The sequence below is a fragment of the Coffea arabica genome, chromosome 7c (assembly GCF_036785885.1).
Source record: "Coffea arabica cultivar ET-39 chromosome 7c, Coffea Arabica ET-39 HiFi, whole genome shotgun sequence".
NCBI classification, from domain to species: domain Eukaryota; kingdom Viridiplantae; phylum Streptophyta; class Magnoliopsida; order Gentianales; family Rubiaceae; genus Coffea; species Coffea arabica.
This window is the reverse complement of record NC_092322.1, coordinates 35,637,650-35,663,156: the sequence shown is the minus strand read 5'-3', so window position 1 is coordinate 35,663,156 and position 25,507 is coordinate 35,637,650. Positions and strand designations below refer to the sequence as shown.

The window sequence follows — 25,507 nt, the reverse complement described above, 5'->3', positions numbered from 1 at the left end:
TCCCCCTCCTCCCAAGGCCCTTTTTGATATTTTTGTGCCCTTTTTGGCTGTTAACTATTACCTCAAAAAAAACAAAGATATAAAAAATGGCTAGCAGTTCCATCAAGAAAGAAAGGTTTGGAAATTGGAATTACATTTGATATGCATTAGAAATTCAGCATTAGTACGAAATTAATGTTGCACCATCATGTCTCATTTTGTAATATGACACTTTAAATGTAGACTTTTTACTTTGGACACTTCATTATTTGAATCTTAAAGTCCTGCCTGCTTCCAAATTTGAATAACTTCAATAACACTGGGGACAATAAGAAGTTCGCTTACCTCCCCTAAACTTTTGAAAGTCTCACATTGATAGGGTATAATTTGTTAGTAAATTTATTATTGTTTTCCCCTTCTATTCCTGACAAATATTGTGTTAATTGCTGATATTTACTCATATTTGGTATTTGGAATCAATTTCAGGAGTGAAGCAGAAAATTACCAAAAAAGAGGGATTTGTATGGAAAAATGCAGACTTCTAAGGGCTTCAACCTTTAGGTCCTTGAATTGGTGGGGACCACAAGCTAGTGCAAGGCATTTAGTCATTTGGGCTTTTCAAAGAAAGCAACGTAGAGAGACTTGGAACAACAAGTACTTTGGAGGTTTTGTCCACATATGCGGGGACCACGGATAAGAAGCATGAGTCATTTGGACTCTAGGAAAAGAAACGTACAAGACTTTGAATTTGGTGTGGGGACCACTAGAGATAGCATTAGACTTCCTTTTGGCTTTAAAAATGGAGAAACGTACGAGAGGTTTATCAATCAATAGTTTTAGTTTAGACTTTTAGCATAGTTTTAGTTTTCTTTTCTTAGCTCTTTCGCATGTTTGTTCTCCATTAATGGAGAACTAACCTCTTAATTCAAGTCAAGGGGACAACTGAAGATTTGGTTCAACAATTACTGTGAGATCTAATTTATTTTAATTGCTTCCTTAATTTATTGGTATTTATATGTTTCCTACTTTTAATTGCTATAGCTCGTGTGAGTGATTGAATAGATACGCAATATTTAATTATTCACATAGGCTATTTTGCTAAATAGGGATAATTGAATCCGTAATTGTTCGTTATCTTTATCTCAGTAGCAACTGGCGTAATTGGGTTTATGTCAGGGGAGCATACGATCTAATTTAAACAAACCCTCGTAGCGTGTTTGTTAGTTAAGATTGGGTCTTTCTAATTATTAATGCAATCTAGAAATTAAATCCTACGGTCGTACCTAAGGTTGTTTTTGGGTTAGAGAAATAGTTAACGGTCGTACCTTAACTATCGAGAAATTAAGGAAAGGTTGGCTGTTTATCGCGTGCATGACAACTATAACTGGTCTATTAATAAATGTGGAATTATCTGTGAATCAATGTTCAGTGCCTGAACCATTTCTGAAGTGTACCCTTGGCTAGAGTTTTCCCTTAATTATTTCTCTTAATCAATTATTTTCTGCAGTTAATTTATTTAGTTAGCATTTAATCCAAAACCCCCCATACCTTGGACTCTAGAAGAAACGAATTATCCCCAGTCCCTGTGGATTCGACCCTGCTCACCGCTATATACAAAATCTGTATTTTTCTCGAGTAGGTATTTATTATTGCACAGGCTCGGCACCTGTCAACTTTTGGCGCCGTTGCCGGGGACTGGTGTCAGATTAATTTGTTTCTTTTTGAGTTCACCTTGTTTTCATTTTTAATTTATTTTTCTCTTATTTTCTTTTTTTATATAACTTATGGCTTCTAACACTCCGTATTTTGGTGATATAATGGATTTTGTTTCCGGGGAAGGCGATGAGACTAGTTGTTTTGCTAAATTTGCATATTTAGAGGCACTAAACTCTATTAGAGAAAGAATGGCTGCTGCAACTTGTAAAATTTGTTATGCCAGGGATCATTCGACCGGTATGTGCCCCGAATATCGAGATAATCTGAGTGTCCTACTCGATAATTATGGAGATTTTTCACCATGGTCTCAAACGTGGCATAACCCTAATCCAAACGGGTATGATCAAGGATGGTGGGATAACTCCAGTTATAATTATACGACAGGGCCAATGAATTTTCAGCAGCCAATGAATTTTCAGCAATATGAGTCTCAAGAACCGTCATCCATGTCAGGTATGTCTCTTGAAGAAATAGTTGAATTAATAGCTATTAACACATATCAAATTCAACAGGAGGTACATCAACTTCAGCAGGAGACACAAAAGATGAGTGAAGAGATGAAAGAAGGAAGGCGTGAATGGGCATCTAAAATGAGCAAATTGATTTCTCCAGTTTATGAAGAATTGCCTTCACCGACTATTATTGACCATGAGGAAGATGAGAGTGCAATTATTCTGACAAATAACATGGTACTGCAAGAGTTTCAAGAAGAAGAATCTAAAGATGTAGTTGAAAAGAAAGTTGAAGAGCAAGAATTGAGACCCCAACATCAAATGGTTCAAGTGAATGAATCCAGTGAACAATCTCCAAATGCGGTGACATCTTCTCCATTCCTTGATCAATATTTTCCTGACTCTTATTCTTTAATTCCTGTTAGTGAGATTGATTTTATTATACCAGACGATTTTGAATTTCATGCCAGGAATAAATTAAGAGTTATGATGGCAAAATATCTCGAACCAATAAGTGCTCTTGATGGAGGAGTGAGTGAAGATTTAAGATCATCACTTGTTTGTTTGGTGCCATCTACTAGCCCATGGAAGACCGTAACTCGTGTGCTCAAGAATTACTCTATTTACGAGGGCTATCAGGATTACATAGAAGATGAAGCACTGAAGCGAGTTACACGATTTTATCCTCCATGAATAAATATGGCAATGTCTAGCCAAAAACATTAAAGAAAGGCGCTGCTTGGGAGGCAACCCAAGGCTCTTTATTTTAGTTTTCTTATGCTTTTTGGAATTTTTGTTAAGTGTTAGTTGCATTTAGTGATTTGTTGCTTTTGTGGTAGGAAGCTGACAGTTAGACGTGCCCTCGCCAGGTGGTCACGCCTGAGGGAAAGAAATTCTCGTTCAGGATCTGCGGACTCTATAGCAATTAGACGTGCCCACACCAGGTGGTCACGCCTGAGGGAAAGAAATTCTCGTTCAGGATCTGCGGACTCTATAGCAGTTGAGCGTGCCCACGCCTAAGACAGGAGTCCCTCTAAAAAAAAATTTTAAAAATTTTATTATTACAAAAAAAAAATTCAGCAATTTCCAATTGGGACGATTTACATTAGCGTAAGTTTTTACAAAAAAAAAAAAAAAAAACAATTCCCCTTTTCTCTTTTCTTTTTCTTCTTTTTCTTTTTCTTTCTTTCTTTCTTTGTTTTTTCTTTCTTTCTTTTTCTTTTCTTTCTTTCCTTTCTTTCCCTTTTCTTCCTCTTCTTCCCCGCTTCCTTCTTCTTCTTCTTTTCTTTTCTTCTTCGACCGAGACCAGCGCACCGCCAGCTCGCCTCCACTCCAGCAGCTCCATCGCCATCTCCAGCCTGCGGCAGCTGCTGACTAGCCGCCATCCACCAGCCGCCTGACTGAATTGGGTAGTCCCTGTGCTTATTGACGTATCTTTGCTAGTTTCCAGTTGTTGATAATAGTTTCTGATTGTTGGTTTTGGAGTGAAACTGTTGCTTTGTTGACCATATTTGGGCTTGGGCGCCCATGTTTGCTTTTGCATTTGACTATTGAGTTGGGGAACACCAGTGACTATGGATTTGCATTTGTTGGTTGCTATCTTTGTTGGATATTCTGTCTTTTGTTGTTTGGGGTGATAATTGGCGACAATGGTGAGTGGCGCCACTTACAAGCACAGGTTCACAACGTAGAAGAGCGAATGACGAACATCACCCGTCAAGTGGCAAGGATGTCTCAGAACTCGGCTCCCCTCCATTGTTCCCTCCTATCCCTTAGCTGTTCAACAGGGAAATTTCATTGTTCTCTTCGCTTTCATTACTTTATTACCTCCATTGAGGACAATGTAGGATTTAGGTGTGGGGGGAGCAGTTATGGTTTTTGGTGTTTTCGTTCATTTTTTTTTCTTCTTTTTAGTGATTAGCTCGTAAGTGCATGCCAAGGTTTGATGTTGGATAATTGCCTCTATTTCTACTATTGCCAATTTTAATAATAAAAGGATATCAAGTTAATGTGGTTGAATCCAAAAATATCTCTTTGGTGAATATCGATGATTGTTTTACTCTTATAATTTTTGGTTAACATTTCTAGGCATAGGCAATGATTATTGGCATTTTCATGTGAATTGGTCCGGTTATTAACTTTAGTTCTCCATGTTTGAAAATGAGGCTAGCTGATACTAGTTTTCTTTTTGGTTATTGTGTTATATTGAGTTTTTGTGATTTTTAACTATAAATAAACTTGAATGTACTCCGCTATTAGTTACTACTGAGTAACCGGGGATCTGCACCTAAAAGTGTCGATTCTCGCGTCAAAAAGTAGTAATTGCTATGAGTACGTGGTCACGTGACGATAGAAGCTGAGTAACCGGGCTCCTTCATCTGGCCAATGTTGGAGTTCGCGTCAAAAGGCTCAAATGGCCAGCGACTAAGTCTTTTGTTACTATTGAAGAAAGAAGATTCAAAAAAAAAAAAGAAAAAAAAAGAAAGAGAGAAAAGTAGAAAAAAAATGTGTGAAAAAAAAGTGAAGGTTGTGTTAGTGTGTAATAAAAGTCAGCTTGCCGAATTATGGATTTAATGTTGAGATTTTGGTTAATAGTTGGACCATTTGCTGATAAATGTTATGCGTCATTCCTTTTTCTTAGATTAGTTAACCTGAAATTGGAGGAGTTTGTGGTTTAGAAGCTAACCGGAGTGATGTTTCTTGGATCTTGACCATTGATGCTTGATTATTATTTTTCTTGGTATCTTGGCAATTTGGTAGATAGAGCAATGACCATTATCAAATTTTGGTGTCTGTATACTTTCCCCATGCTTGAGGGCAAGCATGATTCAGGTGTGGGGGGAATTGATAGGGTATAATTTGTTAGTTATTTTATTATTAATTTCCCCTTTCATCCCTGATAAATATTGTGTTAATTGCAGATATCTACTTATATTTTGTTTGTGGCCTTTATTTCAGGGATAGAACGGAAAACTACCAAACATGAGGGATTTCCTGGAGAAAATTGAGTCTTCAAGCGAGTCACAGGCCAGGGCCACAGTGCTGAAAAGAACTGGACTCCCATCCCTTTATTCTTGTTGACCAAGAGGATTACAACCGGAGACTTTGGCAGAGAGAACTTGAAGGCTTGGGCCTTTGACTTCGGTGGGGACCACGAGGAAAGGAAAAGGGCTTTGGTCCTTTGGTTCTTAAAGAAAAAGCAACGTACAAAGCCTAAGGAAACTAAGAAGAAATGGGGCAGCTTGCGGCCAATTGGTGGGGACCACTGGATATCTTTCCTTTGGCTTTAAATAGGGAGCTAACGTACAGAAGACGGACGGCCAGCTTTTAGTTTCCTTGCTTTAGTTCAATTTTTAGTTTTTTTCTTCCTTTTTCCTGGGACTGGCCTCTGACACACGCCAGGTGTTTGACAATATTCCCCAACGGGGAAAACATCCTTCATTCCTTACTTTTTAGTACAAAACAATGCCTTCGCAATTTATTAACTCGTGTGGTGATTTAATTATGCGGCGTGGCTAAGTCTTCCATCTAGTCAAGGGTCAACTCGACGGCGCAGTCCCGAAAATCTGTGAGATCTAATTAGTTTTCACGTGTTCCTTTATCTATTAATATTTGCATGTTGTCTGATTTAATTTTCATGGGATTATTTTATTAATTGGATGTTCAGGGCCCGATGTTCAGTGTGATATATTAATCTCGTGCCAATTTAGTCAATTAAATCCGTAATTGTTTGATTGATTAATATTAGTGGCAACTGGTGTGTTTAAACGTTAGGGGAACGTACGATCTAATTTAAATAACCCTCGTAGCGTGTTATTGATTAGGGCTAGATTTTTCTAGTTATTAATGCAATTGGAAAATTAATTCCTATGGTCGTACCTAGGAGTATTTGCTGATTAGGGGTAATGAACGGTCGTACCTTGGTTATCAATAATTTAAGGAAAAATTGGTCGTCGGACTATAACTAGCCTATTAATAAATTAAGTGAACCTCTGCTGCATCAATGATCAGATAAATGGACTGTGCTTGAGTAGTTGTATCCTTGGCTAGAATTTATTTATTCCTAATTAAATTTCTGCTATATTTGTGCTAGTGATTTATTCATTTTTAATTAAATTGTCTGATTATTTTTAGTTTCATTCCGGTAAAATCCCCCCTTATCAATTGGACTTTAAAAAGAGACAAATATCTCCAGTCCCTGAGGAGACGACCCTACTTGCCACTGTCTACTATTTAGTAATTTTTGTCAATTAATTAATTCTGGTATATCGGATTAAGCAAACTCTTCGGGAACAGGGTGAATCAAGTAACCCATTGCACACCTAGAGTCCCTGCTCCAGTACCTAGGATTAATTATTGACTGCTCTTAGTGGTAGCTAGGTTCTATATTTATTATTATTATTGCACAGGTTGACGACCTGTCAATTTTTGGCGCCGTTGCCGGGGACTGGCGTTATTATTTGTTTCTTTTTAGATTCAATTTTTGTCCTAATTTTCTGGTTTTCTTCTAGTGTATGCCTCGATCTTCTCGCACAGGTGATTTGGTTTTTGACCCTGAGGTAGAGAAGACCGCGCGTAGAACGAGAAAGGAAACCAGACAGCTCAGAGAAGAGCACTGTAGTGCTATATCTCAAAAACCCGAGTCAGAAGTTGAACCAACAGATTCGTTTGGTAACACTTCGAGTGACTCTGACCAGGAGGAGTTCACCATGGCTAATGCACAAACAATAAGGGAGTTGGCTGCTCCTGATTTAACTCAACAGCCTTTGTGCATTACTTTCCCCGCTTTAAATGACAACATTCCATTTGAACTAAAATCTGGTCTGATTCAGCTTTTACCTTCTTTTCATGGTTTACCAGGTGAAGAGCCGTATAAGCATCTGTAGGAGTTTGATGTCGTGTGCAATAGTATGAAACCCCCGGGAATCACAGAAGAGCAGATAAAAATGAGGGCATTCCCCTTCTCCTTGAAAGATTCTGCGAAGGACTGGCTGTACTACCTGTCACCAGGTAGCATCACCACGTGGGGCCAATTGAAGAAAAAATTTCTGGATAAATATTTTCCTGCGTCCAGGGCTGCAAGTCTAAGGTAGGAAATTTGTGGGATCAAACAGCATCCAGGGGAATCACTTTACGAGTATTGGGAACGATATAAGAACTTGTTGCGCAGGTGGCCCCAACACCAAATAAGTGAGCAGTTGATCATACAATATTTTTATGAGGGGCTCATTTTAGAGACAGGAGCATCATTGATGCTGCAAGTGGAGGGGCACTGGTGAACAAAACCCCTCAGGAAGCACGGGAGTTAATAGAAGGGATGGCAGAGAATTCACAGCAATTCAGTACAAGAGAGGATGTCCCAATACGTAGGGTGAATGAGGTAGAGACACCCTTTATACAGCAGCAGTTAAATGAGTTGACTGCGTTTGTTAGGCAACAGGCTGTGAGAAATGCATCACAAGCCAGGGTATGCGGGATTTGCACTGGTATAGGTCACTCTGCAGACATGTGCCCAATGATTCAGGAAGAAACTGCAGAACAGGTGAACATGGCTGACCACGCGCCCGCGCCAAGGAAGCAGTACGACCCTGACTCAAGCACCTACAACCCCGGGTGGAGAGATCATCCCAACCTCAGTTATGGTGGGAATAGGCAACCCAACTTCACGCCGAACAGGCAGTCTAACTTTGTGCCAAATAAGCCACCAGGGTACCAGCAGCAATACCAACCCCGACCACCTCCGCCCCCTCAATCTGGTTCATCTACGGAGGAGATGCTGAAACAAATGATGACAACCATGGCGCAAAATCAGCAAAGGACGGAGGCAGCTATTATGCAAAATCAGCAAAAGACGGACTCCTAAATGCAGGACATAAAGAATCAGATAGGTCAAATGCCCACCAGAATCAACCGTTTGGAGTCCCAGAACCAAGGGAAGCTGCCATCTCAACCGGAGTTGAATCCGAAGAACGTGAGCGCAATGACCCTAAGGAGTGGGAAAGAAATTCAGGGGCCTGAACCTGTGATTCCCAAGGATAAGGATGAAGAGAAGATCGAAAATGAGCTCGAAAGGGAGGACAGCAATGGTGCAGATCAAAAGGTACTTCCTGACCCAATAATTACAGTTAAAACTAACCCGCCTCCTTTTCCTAGCAGGTTGGAAAAATCAAAGAAACAGGATAAGGAGAAGGAGAAGGAGATTTTGGAGGTTTTTCGCAAGGTTGAGATAAATATCCCCCTCTTAGACGCCATCAAACAAGTACCAAAATATGCCAAGTTCCTAAGGGACTTGTGTGTCAACCGAAGGCGATTGAGGGGAGATGAACGGGTCATAGTTGGGGAAAATGTGTCTGCGGTCCTGCAGAGGAAGCTCCCACCAAAGTGCGGGGACCCAGGTATGTTTACTATTCCCTGTAAGATAGGTAATACTGTGATCAGAAGGGCCATGTTGGATCTGGGAGCATCAATAAATGTCATGCCTAAATCTATCTATGCTTCTCTAAAATTAGGTCCATTAAAAGAAACTGGAATAATCATTCAATTAGCTGACCGAACTAATGTATATCCTGATGGGTTGGTTGAAGATGTGTTGGTAAAAGTTAATGATTTGGTGTTTCCAGCTGATTTTTATGTACTTGATATGGATGATGATCACTCCCCTGATCCCTCACCTCTGTTATTGGGTAGACCTTTTATGAGCACAGCACAGACGAAAATTGATGTTAGTAAGGGTATTCTGTCCATGGAGTTTGATGGGGAAATTGTGCATTTCAATATCTTTGATACTATGAAATATCCCTCAAACTCCAACTTTAGCTCAATTTTCTCTGTGAGTGCTATTGATCCTGTAGTGCAGGAAGTGTTTGAAACTGATGGCAGGGATGAGCTGGAGGTGGCTTTAACCAAGCACCTCGAGTTGGAGACAACTCCTCAGGTGGAGTGGAGTGAGCATTTAAAATGCACAATAGGGGCATTACACTCGTTGCAGACCACCACGAAAAGGTATGAAGTCTTACCTATTTTTACTCCCGAGCCTCACCAGAGGGTATTGCCATCTGTGGTGCAGGCACCTGTACTGGAGTTGAAACCTCTACCAGAGCACCTGAAATATGCATATCTAGGTGATAATGAGACACTCCCGGTGATTATCTCATCGGCACTGTCAAAAATCCAGGAGGAGAAATTGATCCGGGTCCTTAGAGAGCATAAAGAGGCGATAGGTTGGACAATTGCAGACATTAAGGGAATCAGCCCGGCCGTCTGTATGCATCGGATTAGACTAGAAGAGGATGCCAAACCTGTACGGCAGGCTCAAAGGAGGCTCAATCCCCTCATGATGGAAGTTGTAAAGAAAGAGATTTTAAAATTGTTAGATGTAGGGATCATCTTTGCAATATCTGATAGCCCTTGGGTGAGTCCGGTCCAGGTAGTCCCAAAGAAGGTAGGAGTGACGGTAGAGGCCAACCAAACGGGTGAACTTGTGCCAGTGCGTAAGCCCACTGGATGGAGGCAATGTATAGACTACCGTAGGCTAAACGCCGTCACCAAAAAGGACCATTTCCCTCTCCCTTTCATTGACCAAATGGTTGAACGTTTAGCTTGTAGGGCTTATTATTATTTTTTGGATGGATTTTCAGGATACTTTCAGATAGCAATTGCCCCGGAGGATCAAGAGAAGACAACCTTCACGTGCCCGTTCGGGACCTTTGCCTACAGACGAATGCCATTTGGGTTGTGCAATGCACCTGCGACTTTCCAAAGATGTATGGTGAGCATCTTTTCTGAGTATGTTGAGAAAATAATAGAAGTTTTCATGGATGATTTCAGTGTGTATGGTGATAGTTTTGATACGTGTCTAGATAACCTGAAATTAATCCTGATAAGGTGTATAGAGACTAATCTTGTGCTTAATTGGGAAAAATGTCATTTTATGGTTGAGTACGGGATAGTCCTGGGTCATATTGTATCGTCTAAGGGCATAGAAGTTGACAAGGCTAAAATAGACATTATTTCTGCATTACCTTACCCCGCGAGTGTGCGGGAGGTGCGCTCTTTTCTTGGACATGCAGGTTTTTATCGAAGGTTCATCAGGAATTTCTCAAAAATTGGAGCCCCGTTGTTCCAACTCCTACAAAAAGATATAGCCTTCGAGTTTGATGATAAGTGTGAGAGAGCCTTTAACAAGCTGAAGGAATTGTTGACTTCACCCCCAATCATCCAACCCCCCGATTGGAACTTGCCATTTGAGATCATGTGCGATGCCAGTGATCATGCTGTTGGGGCTGTACTGGGGCAAAGAGTAGGAAAGGCGGCTCATGTCATCTATTACGCATCTCGGGCCTTGAATGGAGCCCAGTTGAATTATTCCACCACTGAGAATGAGTTTCTTGCAGTTATTTTTGCTTTGGAAAAATTTAGGTCGTACTTGTTAGGTGCTAAAGTGATCGTATTTTCTGATCATGCAGCATTGAGGTACCTGATGACCAAGAAAGATGCAAAACCGAGGCTCATACGGTGGATACTGCTCCTACAGGAATTTGACTTGGAGATAAGGGACAAAAAAAGCTCAGAAAATCTAGTAGCGGACCATTTGAGTCGCATACTAGTTGAAGAGGATAGCGAGCCATTGAAGGATGCATTCCCTGAAGAGCATTTATTTTCCTTAAATTCTCAGTTGCCTTGGTATGCTGATTTGGTCAATTATTTGGTAACTGGTAATTTTCCTGCAGGTTGGCCGAAATCGAAGAGGGATAAATTGAAGAGCGATGCCAAGTATTTTATCTGGGATGACCCGTACCTGTGGAAGAGGTGTGCAGATCAAGTGATGCGGAGATGTGTAAGTGAAGTGGAATTTCAATCAATTTTAGCTTTTTGTCATACTTTTGCCTGTGGAGGCCATTTTGGACCCAAGAGAACGGCTCATAAGGTTTTAGAAAGTGGATTTTATTGGCCTTCATTGTTTAAGGATGCCTATGTGTTTTGCAAGTCATGTGATCGCTGTCAAAGGGTAGGTAATATAGCCCGTAGAGATCAAATGCCCCAAGTCCCGTTGATTTTTGTTGAAATTTTTGATGTCTGAGGTATAGATTTTATGGGGCCTTTTCCTACTTCATTTGGTTTTTTATATATTTTGCTGGCAGTTGATTATGTGTCTAAATGGGTGGAGGCTAAGGCCACTCGAACTAATGACTCGAAAGTAGTTACAGATTTTATCAGGTCTAATATTTTTGTGCGATTTGGAATGCCTAGAGCTATTGTCAGTGATAGGGGAACGCACTTTTGCAACAAAACCATAGCTGCGTTGTTCCGCAAGTATGGTGTACTCCACAGGGTCTCAACGTCATACCACCCTCAGACCAATGGTCAAGCGGAGGTGTCGAATCGGGAGATAAAGTCCATCTTGGAGAAAATGGTGCGCCCCGATAGAAAAGATTGGAGTCAACGGTTGGAAGATGCACTCTGGGCCTATCGGACGGCATACAAGACACCTATAGGGATGTCTCCCTATAGGTTGGTATTTGGTAAGCCGTGTCATCTTCCAGTAGAGTTCGAGCATAAAGCATTTTGGGCGGTTAAGCAATGCAATATGGATATTGAGGAGGGCGGAATCCAAAGGAAGTTACAATTACAGGAGTTGGAGGAGATACGCAATGAAGCTTATGAGAATGCGGTAATTTATAAGGAGAAAAATAAAATTTTTCATGACCAACAGATCTCAAGGAAGACATTCGAGTGTGGGCAAAAAGTTCTGCTATACCACTCCAAATTGCAGTTATTTCCAAGTAAATTACGTTCTCGTTGGATTGGCCCTTTTGTTGTGACTAATGTCTTCCATTATGGTGCAGTCGAGATCCAAAGTTTGAAAGCTGAGAAGAAATTTGTAGTGAATGGTCATCGTCTCAAGCCGTATTATGAAGGGGTTCCAACTGAACGGGTGGAGGTGATGCACTTGGAGGACCCTACTTGCTTAGTTTAAGCAAATTTTTGGACGATGTCTAGCCGAAGACATTAAAGAAAGGCGCTCATTGGGAGGCAATCCAATTATTCATTTTAATTGTTTATTGGTTTCCTGTCATTGTTTGAATCTGTTTTCCTTAAATTTGACTGATTTTAGGTGTTCGTTTTCGTTTTTGCTGGTTTGTAGGCGACCTTCAGTCATGACGTGCCCGCGTGGTGATGTGCAGGACGCTCACGATCAGGAAATTCTGAAACTTCTGGGAGCTCTCCTGCCCTCATGACGTGCCCGCGTGGTGATGTGCAGGACGCTCACGATCAGGAAATTCTGAAACTTCTGGGAGCTCTCTTGACCTCTTGACGTGCCCGCGTCACGTTCACGGGAAAGGTAAGGATTTGAAAAAATTCTTTTATTATTATTATTATTATTATGCCTTTCATTCAAAGAAGAAGAACGGATTATTGAAAAAAAAAGAAAAAAAAAGAAAAAATTTCAGAATGTCGAAATATAAATTCGGAGAAAAGAAGAAACAAGGTTTTGAATACAAAGAAAAAGAAAAAAAAATTTCTTTCTTTTCTTTCTTTTTCTTTTCTTTCTTTCTTCTTCTTTCTCTTTTCTTTCTTTCTTTCTTCCCCGCTGTTTTGCTCTGCTCGCCGCCCGTGCTCACCGCCATCTCCAACTCCACCACGCGCCGCCCTCATCCACTCCTCTTGCGCGCGCGCCCGGCCTGCCGCAGACGCTGCTCAGCCGTCGTGCGCTGCGCCCGCCGTCGCCTGCGCTCAAACCGCGCCACCCGCCGCCGCTGCCCTGCGCAAAGCCACCAGATCTGTTCCGCGGCTGGAGCCTCATCAGAGAGGCGCGGCAGCCTTACCACGCCGCTACCTCCGCAGCGGCCAGAAGCCACAGGCGCGCCGTCCGCCGCTGCTGCCCGAAGCTCGCGGCAGTCCACGGCCGCCTCTCCTGCTCGCGCCGCCGCTGCCTGCCAAAGCCACGGACGCACGCCAGCCGCAACCCATATCTCCAGTCCACGGCCGCCTCTCCTGCTCACGCCGCCGCTGCACCTCCACTTCAAACGGCCTTTCCGCGAGCTTCACCAGGCCGAGCCGACGCCACTCCGCAGCACCAGTGGAGGTATTTGAATCCTGCTCCCAAATTTCTCCAAATAAATTGGTACTATCTGGGTTCGTCAACTGTGGAAATTGTTGGCCGTGGGGGTTGTTTCTCCAGTTGGGGATAAGCCAGTGGTGCTGGGTGTGCTATTTGTCTTGATTTTGATCACGGGTCGGCCATATTCTTGGAATTATTGATTGTGTTTTTTATTGGCTTTGAGTTCAATTGTTTGGGGTTTTAAAAATTTGGTTTTGTCGGCTGTTGGAGTTCACTTCTTCACTTGTGTGGTATACCTGTTGGGCGTCATTTTCTTCTTGCTGCTATAGATTCGTTCTCTCTATTGGCTGATTAATTGGGACCTGAGAGATTGGACATTGAAAAAAAAAGGGGAGCGAACAAGGGGGCATTTCCACATGCAGTTCTTACTGGTGAACATATTTCTAATTAAATTTGTTACTGCTAGTTGGTTGGCTGTTTTATTCTTGCCAAAGTTCTCAGTTGTCGTCGTTGCATTTGCTGGTCTTGCAAGTGTGCGTTACCTGGCCACCTGGAGCCATTTGTTGCGTCTGTAGGTGCTATTATTGCAGTGTTTTATCAGGAACTTGTTCACTCTGGTTGGTTGGATAATTATTCAACTGCCGAGGACTTGTGATTGTGTTGCTTGGCGTAGTTTCTGAACTGATATTGCTGGGTTGCAATTGCTGGGCCTTTGGTTTGTTGGCATTCCTTTATTTCTTGTTGGCATTGGCGAGTTGTCATATTTGTTGGGACTTTTGTTGGTTAAGCTGATTACTCCAAATCATGGTGAGGCCGAAATCATCCTCTAGGTCTAGGGCCTCTCAGTCTCAACCCCCTCCACAAGCATCTATTCCTGTCAACTCACCTACCAACCTCCCCTCTTCTTCTAATGTGCGAACCCGTTTGGGTAGGGGTCGGGGTGCTCAGGTAGATACCCCTACTCACTTTGGGGGGCACCTAACCTTCACTAGACCCGCCGATCAGCAGAGATATGCTAAGGTCTGCGAGCGGCGTATTACACCAAGCAAGACTTGGGAAAAATTAACCGTCATGAGTCTAGGCATACGAGAGGAGGTCGAGCAGATGTTTACAGCCATCGGGTGGCGCTCATATCTCGATATCTTATGCCCCGCCTTTGTCGAGCTGACTCGGGAGTTTTACTCCACCTTTGAGTTCGAGTTACCTACGAGATACACCGTTGACACACCACAGGTCATTCATTTCCGGCTCATGGGTCGAGAGTTCAATTTCTCCATTACCCAATTCAATCGGGCATTTGGGTTTATCACTAGAGAGTATGCTGGGTTTAGGGCGTATGCAGAGAGTGCCTGTGACTACATAGAGCCGTTCCTCTCCCACTACCATGATGTATGGGAGGACATGTCCGTCGATCAGCAGCGCTACGATCCTTCCCGGTCTAGGAGCTCCTTTCTTAAGGACCCTAGTGCCCGCTATGTTCAGCGGTTCTTAGCCTATAGCTACTCGGGGCGCAAGGACAGCTCTGGCATACTCTCTCGTCCTGAGTTCTTCTTCCTCTGGTGTATGAAGAACAATATCAAGGTTAACTTGGGGTGTTGGTTGGCCGCACAGTTCAAGACCGTCTTGGCCAAAAAGAACAAGCCCCTTATCCTTGGGTCCTATATCACTCACTTGGCGATCCAGTTGGGGGTTCTTGACCTGGAGGACCACGACTTACATTTGGCATGCGAGATGGAGCTCTTGGACGTAGACTGCTTGGAGAGGATGGGAGTCATCGAGCGCCTGCCTGATGGTTCCTACCAGTTCATTCCTCCTGGACCACCTAGAGCTCCGGGTGCGCATCATTCGTCCCGGGCAGGGCCCTCCTCCTTTCCTGGATCAGCCGAGGACACAGTTGGGCCATCTTCTTCTGCGCCACCTCCACCGCATGGGACTACTGAATGGCAGCAACTCCGGGAGCAGGTTCAGACTATGCAGGCTCGGAAGGTCAACGTTGACGCCAATGTCGCCGGCATAGCACAGAATTTTAGGGTATAATTTGTTAGTAATTTTATTATTAATTTCCCCTTTCATCCCTGATAAATATTGTGTTAATTGCAGATATCTACTTATATTTGGTTTGTGGCCTTTATTTCAGGGATAGAACGGAAAACTACCAAACATGAGGGATTTCCTGGAGAAAATTGAGTCTTCAAGCGAGTCACAGGCCAGGGCCACAGTGCTGAAAAGAACTGGACTCCCATCCCTTTATTCTTGTTGACCAAGAGGATTACAACCGGAGACTTTGGCAGAGAGAACTTGAAGGCTTGGGCCTTTGACTTCGGTGGGGACCACGGAGGAAAGGAAAAGGGCTTTGGTCCTTTGGTTCTTAAAGAAAAAGCAACATACAAAGCCTAAGGAAACTAAGAAGAAATGGGGCAGCTTGTGGCCAATTGGTGGGGACCACTGGATATCTTTCCTTTGGCTTTAAATAGGGAGCTAACGTACAGAAGACGGACGGCCAGCTTTTAGTTTCCTTGCTTTAGTTCAGTTTTTAGTTTTTTTCTTCCTTTTTCCTGGGACTGGCCTCTGACACACGCCAGGTGTTTGACAATATTCCCCAACGGGGAAAACATCCTTCATTCCTTACTTTTTAGTACAAAACAATGCCTTCGCAATTTATTAACTCGTGTGGTGATTTAATTATGCGGCGTGGCTAAGTCTTCCATCTAGTCAAGGGTCAACTCGACGGCGCAGTCCCGAAAATCTGTGAGATCTAATTAGTTTTCACGTGTTCCTTTATCTATTAATATTTGCATGTTGTCTGATTTTATTTTCATGGGATTATTTTATTAATTGGATGTCCAGGGCCCGATGTTCAATGTGATATATTAATCTCGTGCCAATTTAGTCAATTAAATCCGTAATTGTTTGATTGATTAATATTAGTGGCAACTGGTGTGTTTACACATTAGGGGAACGTGCGATCTAATTTAAATAACCCTCGTAGCGTGTTATTGATTAGGGCTAGGTTTTTCTAGTTATTAATGCAATTGGAAAATTAATTCCTATGGTCGTACCTAGGAGTATTTGCTGATTAGGGGTAATCAACGGTCGTACCTTGGTTATCAATAATTTAAGGAAAAATTGGTCGTCGGACTATAACTAGCCTATTAATAAATTAAGTGAACCTCTGCTGCATCAATGATCAGATAAATGGACTGTGCTTGAGTAGTTGTATCTTTGGCTAGAATTTATTTATTCCTGATTAAATTCCTGCTATATTTGTGCTAGTGATTTATTCATTTTTAATTAAATTGTCTGATTATTTTTAGTTTCATTCCGGTAAAATCTCCCCTTATCAATTGGACTTTAAAAAGAGACAAATATCTCCAGTCCCTGAGGAGACGACCCTACTTGCCACTGTCTACTATTTAGTAATTTTTGTCAATTAATTAATTCTGGTATATCGGATTAAACAAACTCTTCGGGAACAGGGTGAATCAAGTAACCCATTGCACTACTAGAGTCCCTGCTCCAGTACCTAGGATTAATTATTGACTGCTCTTTGTGGTAGCTAGGTTCCCCTAACCGGAGTGGGACAATAAGAAGTTCGCTTACCTCCCCTAAACTTTTGAAAGTTTCACATGCATCCATTATCTGGCATTTTTGTACGCCATGTCAACCCAAATCAATAAAGGATAAACAATTTCAAGAGAGAGAATAGAATTTTGTACCATAATGCCCTTTTGTGTTGCAACAATTTGTTTTATGATGGATTTGAGAGATTTGATGAAAATTTGATATCCTCTCAAATTCTTCTAGGTCATTTGAATTACTTCGGAGGCCTTTTGTTTTAAAATCCACCATTTATTTTAGTGCTTGAATGCATTCAATGAGTAGTGAATTCCAAAATCATATACAACCTAAGTAATCCAAAATATTTAGAAGTGTTTGAGAAGATTTCAAATTTTTCTTCAAATCCCTCAATCCAAGCCAATAAATAAGAAATTTTTAATTGGATTAAAAGTTGGAGACCAAAAGCAAAAGACTAGATGTGACACCCTGTATTTTTTTTAACATTTATTTAGTTATATAAATTTAAGATGTTTCAAGTTTTAAATACAAATTTCATTTTTGCAAAAATGATATTACTAGTACATTGGTTTTTTTCTAATACCATAGTTACCATAACTAGAGTGTATTATCAAAGAGTTCTCTCCTAGAATTATAAAAACTAGAGTAACGCAATCATTTGCTAATTGATGAAAAGACCAAATTAAGTATAGGAATTGACAAACTTGATTTAATCAATTGCTATATATTCGGAAGAACTAATTCTTATGTTTAAAATTGGAGAAGGAAACTAGTCATTAGAATTGCAATAAGTATGACTTGTTTATTAGACTTGGTGTTTTTTTGTTTAATTTTTCTTTTAAAGATTTTCGTCATTCTTTGTAATTGATAAGTTGAAGGTTAAAAAAAATTAGTAATAAGTATGAGGGATTCCTAGAATTCAATTATTGAATTAATGTCAATCTTATCCAGAAAAGCAAGAATAAAATGCCAGCAAAGTTGAAGACTTTTTTGAAATTTATGTGCTATTGATTATGAGAAAACGGTGATGTTACAAGTTTCTTATTAAAAGCTTGGAAGCTAATACTAAGTTTCTTATTACAAGTTTTTTTTTGGGTTGGCAATAGTATAGAGCTATATTCGTGAAAAGTTTGGTTTAAAGGAGGCAATGTTGACATAATTAAACCGAACTTCCTAATAGTTGATGTTTTCTATTTCTAGTTTAGAAGTATTCAAGTATAGCCAAGTTTTGCCTAGAAATCTCAGCTTTTTTTTTCGGTACAAAGGAGGATGTAAGCCCGTTACATATTAATTAGACGAGATATTGTCACTCCACAAACATCACGGTCCAGAAGTGTTCGTAATGCTTGTGGAGGATCCTAGAAAACAGTCATCCCCGGAGCTAGACTCTTTCCTAGCTTTGCTAAGTAATCTGCACAACAGTTTCCTTCTCGCCACGAATGTTCCAAACAGCATTCCCAATCATAGCCTAACAACTCTCGGATTCCCGCTACCATGTTCCAATATGGACTCTCTTCAGATGCATTGTTAATCAATATCAATGCCACCTGCGCGTCTGACTCAATAACCACCCTCCTATACCCTTGCTCCCAAGCTAGTCTCAGTCCCAACAGAATCGCCCAGAGCTCGGCTGCTACATTACTTGAGCACCCCAAATTTGCACTAAACCACTTGAGCCAACATCCTTGATCATTCCTTATAAGACCTCCGGCACTTGATTCACCTGGGTTTCTCGTGGCTGCGCCATCTACATTGAGTTTAACCCATCCCAGTGGCGGTTTTCTCCAATTGATGAACTTCATTTGTCGTCCACCCACCAATTTGCGGCTAGCATGTAACTCCTGTTGTGACGCCCCGAAAAACAAAAATGTGTTTGAGAACCCGGAAATTTTCTAATTTTCTAGGGTTTATTTTTTTTAATCGCCCGCCTTTTCTACATTTTCTTGATTAGAAAAATTCCCCAGATAAAGTTTATGAGCAAAGATAGTTTTAAAATGATTTTTCTAGTATCGGTTAGTTTTTGAGAAATTAAGAGCGTATTTTGAACGTGGGACCCGCAAGTGCGGTAAATGCATTATATTTTTGACAACTTGTTGGAATTTTGTATTAAGTGATATTATTTTACAAAGTGTTAAGATATTTGTATTGGAGAGACAAAAAGATAAGTTTTGAACCAAAAGGTGACAAGTGTCACCATAAGATTAAGTCTTGGACTTTGACTACACTATTCCCTACTTTACCAAATAAATCAAAAAATTGCCAAAAATCATCCTTATTTCTAAAGCTTCATAGCCGGCTCTCTCTCTCAAAGGAAAAGAAAGAAAAGCTATCAATTTCTTCCTTCTATTTCTTGCTCAATCTTCAAATCCAACCAATAAAACTCCAAATCAATTCCATAAAATCTCTTTGCTAAGTGGTCTTGAGGTGATTGCTGAAGTTGTTTGGAAACTTATGGTGCTCAGTGGTCTCTTTTCTTTGGTTTCAGGGTGAGTAACTAGTGAATGCTTCCTTTGGTCTTGATAATGTCAAAGTAATGAGTTGTGTTGATTAAATGTGTGATTGGGTGAAAGATATCTTGATTTTGGTTGAATTGGTGAAGTTTTATAATTATTGGGGATTTTTCTATTTTCATATGAATATGAGTATGTGGTCATCTATGATGATTGGAAATAATGTTTAAGGACTCTAGGAGGTGGGAAAAGTGATTAATTGCAACCAATTTCTGGTTTGGAAGAAATTTCAGAAAACTAGGGTTCTTGAGGGAGCATTCTGTCTGAAATTTTAGGTCCTAGATAGAGGCCGAATTGGCCTTGACTTAAAACATGAAAATTGTAGGGAATGATATTTTATAGGTGCCTACAAAATTTCAGGTCAATCGGAGTAGTGTAGAATGAGATAAGTCGAAATTACTATTGCTGTTCTGGTTTTACCCGAATTTGGGAATTGCTTCTGTAATTGGTTGTTATGGTCAGGAATGCTTCCGAATTGGTTGTTGAGGTCTTCTGATGAATTGTAACCCTGTTTCTTAGCTTTCCGCTGGTTTTGGAATTTCTGGATTTGGACTTGTAGAGCCTGAGTTATGATGTTTCTGCTAGAATGCGTTTTGGTGAATCGGTTTTACGTTTTTGATGTAGTATCTTGCATTTTTGACCTGTTTGCACTCAAAACTGGGTTGAGTGACCTTCTATGATGTTGTAGCCCTGTCTTTTAGTTTCGATATGGTGGGTCTTGCACCCTCATCCGATAATCGTAGTGCCTTTGGTGCCATTACCGTAAAAGGATGTCAAAAGCTATTTTTCCGGTTTTGAGCTTAACTTTCATTTCCGAACTTTTACCTAGCTTGACTTGTACTAGTACTACTTGAAGCTTACTGAATGGCTATTGGATGAACTTGTTGTTGTGTGTGTACTTTTGGGACTGGCTGAGGAAATAATGAAGCCATGATGGCTGGAAAAGTTAGCAAATTCAGGGGAAGTGCTGTCCGAACTTTGAAGGGACTTGTTTGCATTGAGTTTGTGATCTAAGACTTGGATTTGAGCAAGGCAATGTTATATGATGGATGATTTCTGAGCCATGGAGGTGAGTGACCTCAAACTATTTCTGAAGTTATTTATGAACCGTTTCCTGCATTATTTACTTTTGAGCTGTTTCCAAAGTTACTTTTGTACCGTTTTCTTGCATTATTTACCTTTAAACTGTTTCCAAAATTACTTTTGAACTGTTTTATTGCATATCGTGCGTGCTTGCATGTGAGTGTTCCTTATTTGCTATATTTTCTTGACTTCATGACTTGTATTATTAATTGATAACGTGTTAAGTGCTTTGAATGATTTCCAAAACGAGCTTTCTAGGCGAGTGTGTACTTTATCGCACTCGACTTAAATAACTGTGCAATTTTCAAGGATTTAATTATTGAAATGCTAGTTGCGCATGAATGTAAGCCGTTTGGCTGAATTGGCCACTGCCCTTTGTTGCCGATCGACTCGAGCCAGAAGCGGACTCGGTCGGGCGATATGGTGACCCTGGGTGAATTTGGTATATTCGAGTATTACCTTGTAGTCCGGCTACGTCCGGATGGGTGGAGTCCGGCCAATGGTCGGATGGGTGGAGTCCGGTCAACGTCCGGAAAAGGGGATGAACGAACAAAAGGATGAACGAGGGATTCTACTTACAAAAAAAATGTATTTTCAAACGATTGGAGGAATAAGGGGAAATGTCAGGGGAACGAACGAACAAACGAATAGCTCCATGTGAACCCGTATCCTTTTAATGAATATTACTATCGCTTTCCATTGTAAATATTCCTTGAATTATTGATACTCCATTTTAATGTATTGTAAATGTTGTAATTGTTTCTGGACTTATCATTTGATTCTTGACATCATTGATTTATGACATCATTGAAATGAACTATTGTGAAACCGCTTTGAATACTGATTTTAATGGTTACTCGCTGAGCTTCTAGTTCACCCCAAAAATATTTTATTCCCCTCCACAGGGCTCGTGGCGAAGGAAGGACTTGTAGTACTTGTTCACGTGACTGGATGGCATATATCTTGTATAATTTGGATTTGGAATCATTTTATGTATAGTTGAGAATCGTTTCCGCTTCGCTTATGACATGTAATTATTGGAGACTTAGATGTATGTTTGTGGACCATGTGATGTACATTTGAGATTTATATTGTAATTCATTTGAGGATTGTAGTGAACGACTGAGTCCCGGCGAGAGTTGGGCAGGCGACCCGCCGAACCCTCTGGTTCGCCTTAGGGGGAGGTGGGGCCGTCACACCTGTACTATCAATGATTGCTGTAAAAGAGTCTCAATCCGAACTCTGACCTTTCTTAGCACACCCTAGTGCATAACTTCATTTCGTGCAGACCACGCCCAGTAAACCACTTGTTGAAATAACATAGGCCAGTACACTTCCTTCATCCTCCCAATGTCCTTCTTATGTTTAAAATTGGAGAAAGAAACTAGTCACTAGAATTGCAACAAGTATGACTTGTTTATTAGACTTGGTCTTTTTTTGTTTAATTTTTCTTTTAAATATTTTCGTCATTCTTTGTGATTGATAAGTTGAAGGTTAAACAAAAAAATGAGTAATAAGTATGAGGGATTCCTAGAACTCGATTATTGAATTAATGTCAATCTTATCCAGAAAAGCAAGAATAAAATGGTGATTATGAGAGCTTTTTTGAAATTTATGTGCTATTGATTATGAGAAATTGGTGATGTTACAAGTTTCTTATTAAAAGCTTGGAAGTTTATACTAAAATATATAAGGCTTGATGAGCGTCAATTAAAGCTTATAAGAGAAAGTAACCATAAAAAATTAGAGAACAGCTTTTTTTTCCTTGTGAAAGGTGCAGTGGAATCAAGGGTGAGAATAATTTTTGTTTGTTTAATATTTTCTTTTTGCATCGTATTACAAGGTTGTGGAAATAAGACTTGACTTGATTTTTTGCAAATTACCTTTGAAGGTGAGAAATCGTTTAGTTAATATCACCAAAGACTAAAGATATAAGTATTTTGCTGCGCCTTTCGACATCAATAGGTCCCAATTGTCTGCTAGAGTATGTGAGATTTCCTAAAGTTGAGGAGAGATAAGTGAAATTGTCAATAACCTTAGTGGAGATTTCTGAAATTATTCCATAATATTGCAAGCTACCATTATATCAAGAAACAAAATTCAAATTATACACTACCATTATATCAAGTTTAGGTGGCATTCATTCATTGTTGTTACTATATGCACTATCATTATATACAAAATTAGCTTATGAAATTATCCTAAATCCATGCATGTTGCCGTTGCTTTATGTGGAACAGTTATCATTGCTAAAATCAACGAAACCCATGCACGTTTTGACATAGTGTGATGGTCAGAAGAATATGCCTTTTTATTGGCATAATTAAACCAAACTTCCTAATAGTTGATGTTTCCTATTTCTAGGTTAGACGTATTCAAGTATAGCCAAGTTTCAGTAATTTAGTTGTTTAGGGTACGGAGTAATTATGTGGTAGTTTCTTGTTGCAGTAGTTTCTTAATTACTCAGTTATGTTAACTCTATATGGGGTATTTTAGCAGTATACTGAGTTGAAAAGGGCGAGAAAAAAAATTAAAGAGAGTTGCGGTTGTTGTGAAAGCAATTCTGCCTAGAATTTGTGCCAATCTCAATATGTGAATCAGATGTGCTTTGTGTATTTATGGCTATTAAACTCCTTTTCTTCTACATATTTTTACATGTGCCAATATCCTCTTGTACGCATCTTTTATACACTAAAGTGGTATTAGAACCCTGCCTTTTGATCTTGGGATGTTTGTAAACTTAAGATTACTAGGTTTATGTTCATAGATTTTGAAATGTGAATTTTTTTATGAGTCAGAGTACTCGAACATTAGAAAAAATTGGGCCACTAAATTGATCTTGGGGGTACTCGAGTTACTTGACAATTAGGAAAAAATTGATCCTAATTGGATAGACATGTGAGAAGAAGCATCGTATCGTGTTATTTGTGTTAGACAGTGATTAGAGAAAAAGATTCTACTATAGTTGTTGATATTTAATTTGGTAATGTGAAAGAGTTGAAAAAAATTCTTGTCAACTTTTTTTTTTTCGTGACGGACTTGCAAAATTGAGAATCTTGATATCAGCAATCAGCTAGTGAGGCTAATAAATTGAAAGTGAAGTGATTGGCAAGAATTGATTCATAATGAAAAAATATCTTAGAAGATTTTTTTTTTTGGTTGGCAATAGTATAGAGCTATATTCGTGAAAAGTTTAATTTAAAGAGGCAATGTTGATATAATTAAACCTAACTTCCTAATAGTTGATGTTTTCTATTTCTAGTTTAGAAGTATTCAAGTATTGCCAAGTTTTGCCTAGAAACCTTAGTTTAATGGATAAGTTTAAGGCTCTAGAAATTAGAGACCTTAGGTTTATGTGTCCAATATTTTTTTTATAAGTTAGATAACTCTTGAGAAAAGGGTTTAATAAATTTCTTCTTCGATAGTATTGTAATGCAGGGGTGGATCCACTGTCCATTTTTATATAGAAAAAGCCTTACAATGTGAACATTAATAGATTGGAATCTCAAGCCTTCGATCCAATTGGAAGACATTAATAAAAATCATAAGGTTTTTAATTCAACTTTCTAACCTTCCCTTCTTTTCTTTTCCTTTTGTAAGCCAACTTTAAAAAGAAAATCCTGTAAAGTTTTCCAGCTAAATATTTAATGAGCAAAATGAAACTAAAAGGAATTTTAAGGTGGGCAAGTGTAGTAAACCCTTTACAGCAATCAAAGACCATTTTAGGAACATCAGGTTCTAAGAATTTAAAATTCTAGAAAAAACAAAAAATGGATAGTCATAAACGTTTGACATGGGGTGATGGTTAAATGAATGTGTTTTTTTTTTTTTTTCAATCAGTACTATGTTTGCTAATTTACTCCTATGCTTACTCTTACACTGTGGGATAGATGTATCTCAGGGTTGTCTTTGTCTTTTTTTTTTTGTTTTTTACCAAATATGATATTGGTTAATCTGTACCTATATTATGGAAAAGGAGTTATTAAAAAAGTGCACTCTACTGCTAGTCGTATACTGCCTTGTCTTTTTTCCTTTTTTTTTTATTTTGTTGATACAATATTTGCTAATCTACTCTAATCCTAATCCAACACTATGTGAAGTAAGGTGTGGCCAAAAAAAGTATAGTTGAGCACTTTTTAAATTAAATGCAAGCTAGGGGATTAGATCCACTGGAGTGAAGGTACCATGGGAAATGGGAGGCAAGAAGAGTGCTCTTGAGCAGCTTCTGGATTAAATGCACTACTAATAATGATACATGTCATTCTATTAGGGTGTGTAATATTACCTTAAAGTCTTTATTATATAGTTTGTATTTTAGGTGATCGAATTCCTGGATTTGCATTTAATTCAGAAGATGCTCAAGTGCATTTGATTCTTTTTGCACAAACAATTGTTAGAATAGGAGAGTTCAGTTAATATAAAGTTGGCACAGGAGAACTAAAAGTTGGGGGAAGGGATAGTTTAAGTAAAAAATAATTGTTAAGATGACCGTTCTTTGATGGATTTTGGTTTTTTTTCCCTTCTAAACTTTTTTGCCTCAAAAGTTGTTAGAATAGCAAGGGCTATTTAATATACGATTGTCATTAGAGTATTCAAAGTGGATCAAAGGGGTGTTTAAGTGAAATATAATTTTTAGAATATCAAATTTTTAGTTGTATAAAATTTTGGTACTTAGTCTACTAAAATTTTTTCGAATAATTGTTAGAGTAGGGAGGGTATTCTAATATAAAGTTGGTATAGAAGGACTTTAAAAAAAAATTGGAGTGTTGGAAGGGGGTTTAAGTGCAAAATTAACTCCTAAATGGGAATTATCTTTATTGATCTAATTTTTTTTTTTTTTTACATTTTTTGTCTAAATTATTATTAGAATATTGAGGACAATGTAATATATGGGTGGCATAGAAGGACTAAAAAAGTATGAAGGTTTAAGTGCCAAAAATTGTTAAGATAGATATTCTAATTTATCAATTTATTTATTTTTCCTTCAAAATCTTTTAGAACAAATAATCTTAAGTTGTGAGGGTAATACTTTCACTTTGCATGCTGCGATAGTGAATTTTTGCCACATCACTTGTGGGGAAGGTAAGTGATACTTTTAGAACAATAGGGGTGGTAAATGATATTACTAG

At 39.4% G+C, this 25,507-nt stretch overlaps 1 protein-coding gene across 1 annotated transcript; it reads left to right on the top strand.

Annotated features, from left to right (window-relative positions):
• The first annotated feature begins 8,010 nt into the window (after positions 1 to 8,010).
• Positions 8,011 to 13,864, top strand: LOC113699833 (uncharacterized). Its single transcript, XM_072057977.1, has 5 exons — positions 8,011 to 9,558; positions 10,123 to 11,154; positions 11,314 to 11,817; positions 11,920 to 12,087; positions 13,676 to 13,864. Exons 1-5 carry the CDS (start codon positions 8,011 to 8,013, stop codon positions 13,862 to 13,864), a joined length of 3,441 nt encoding a protein of 1,146 aa, XP_071914078.1.
• Positions 13,865 to 25,507: the final 11,643 nt, after the last annotated feature.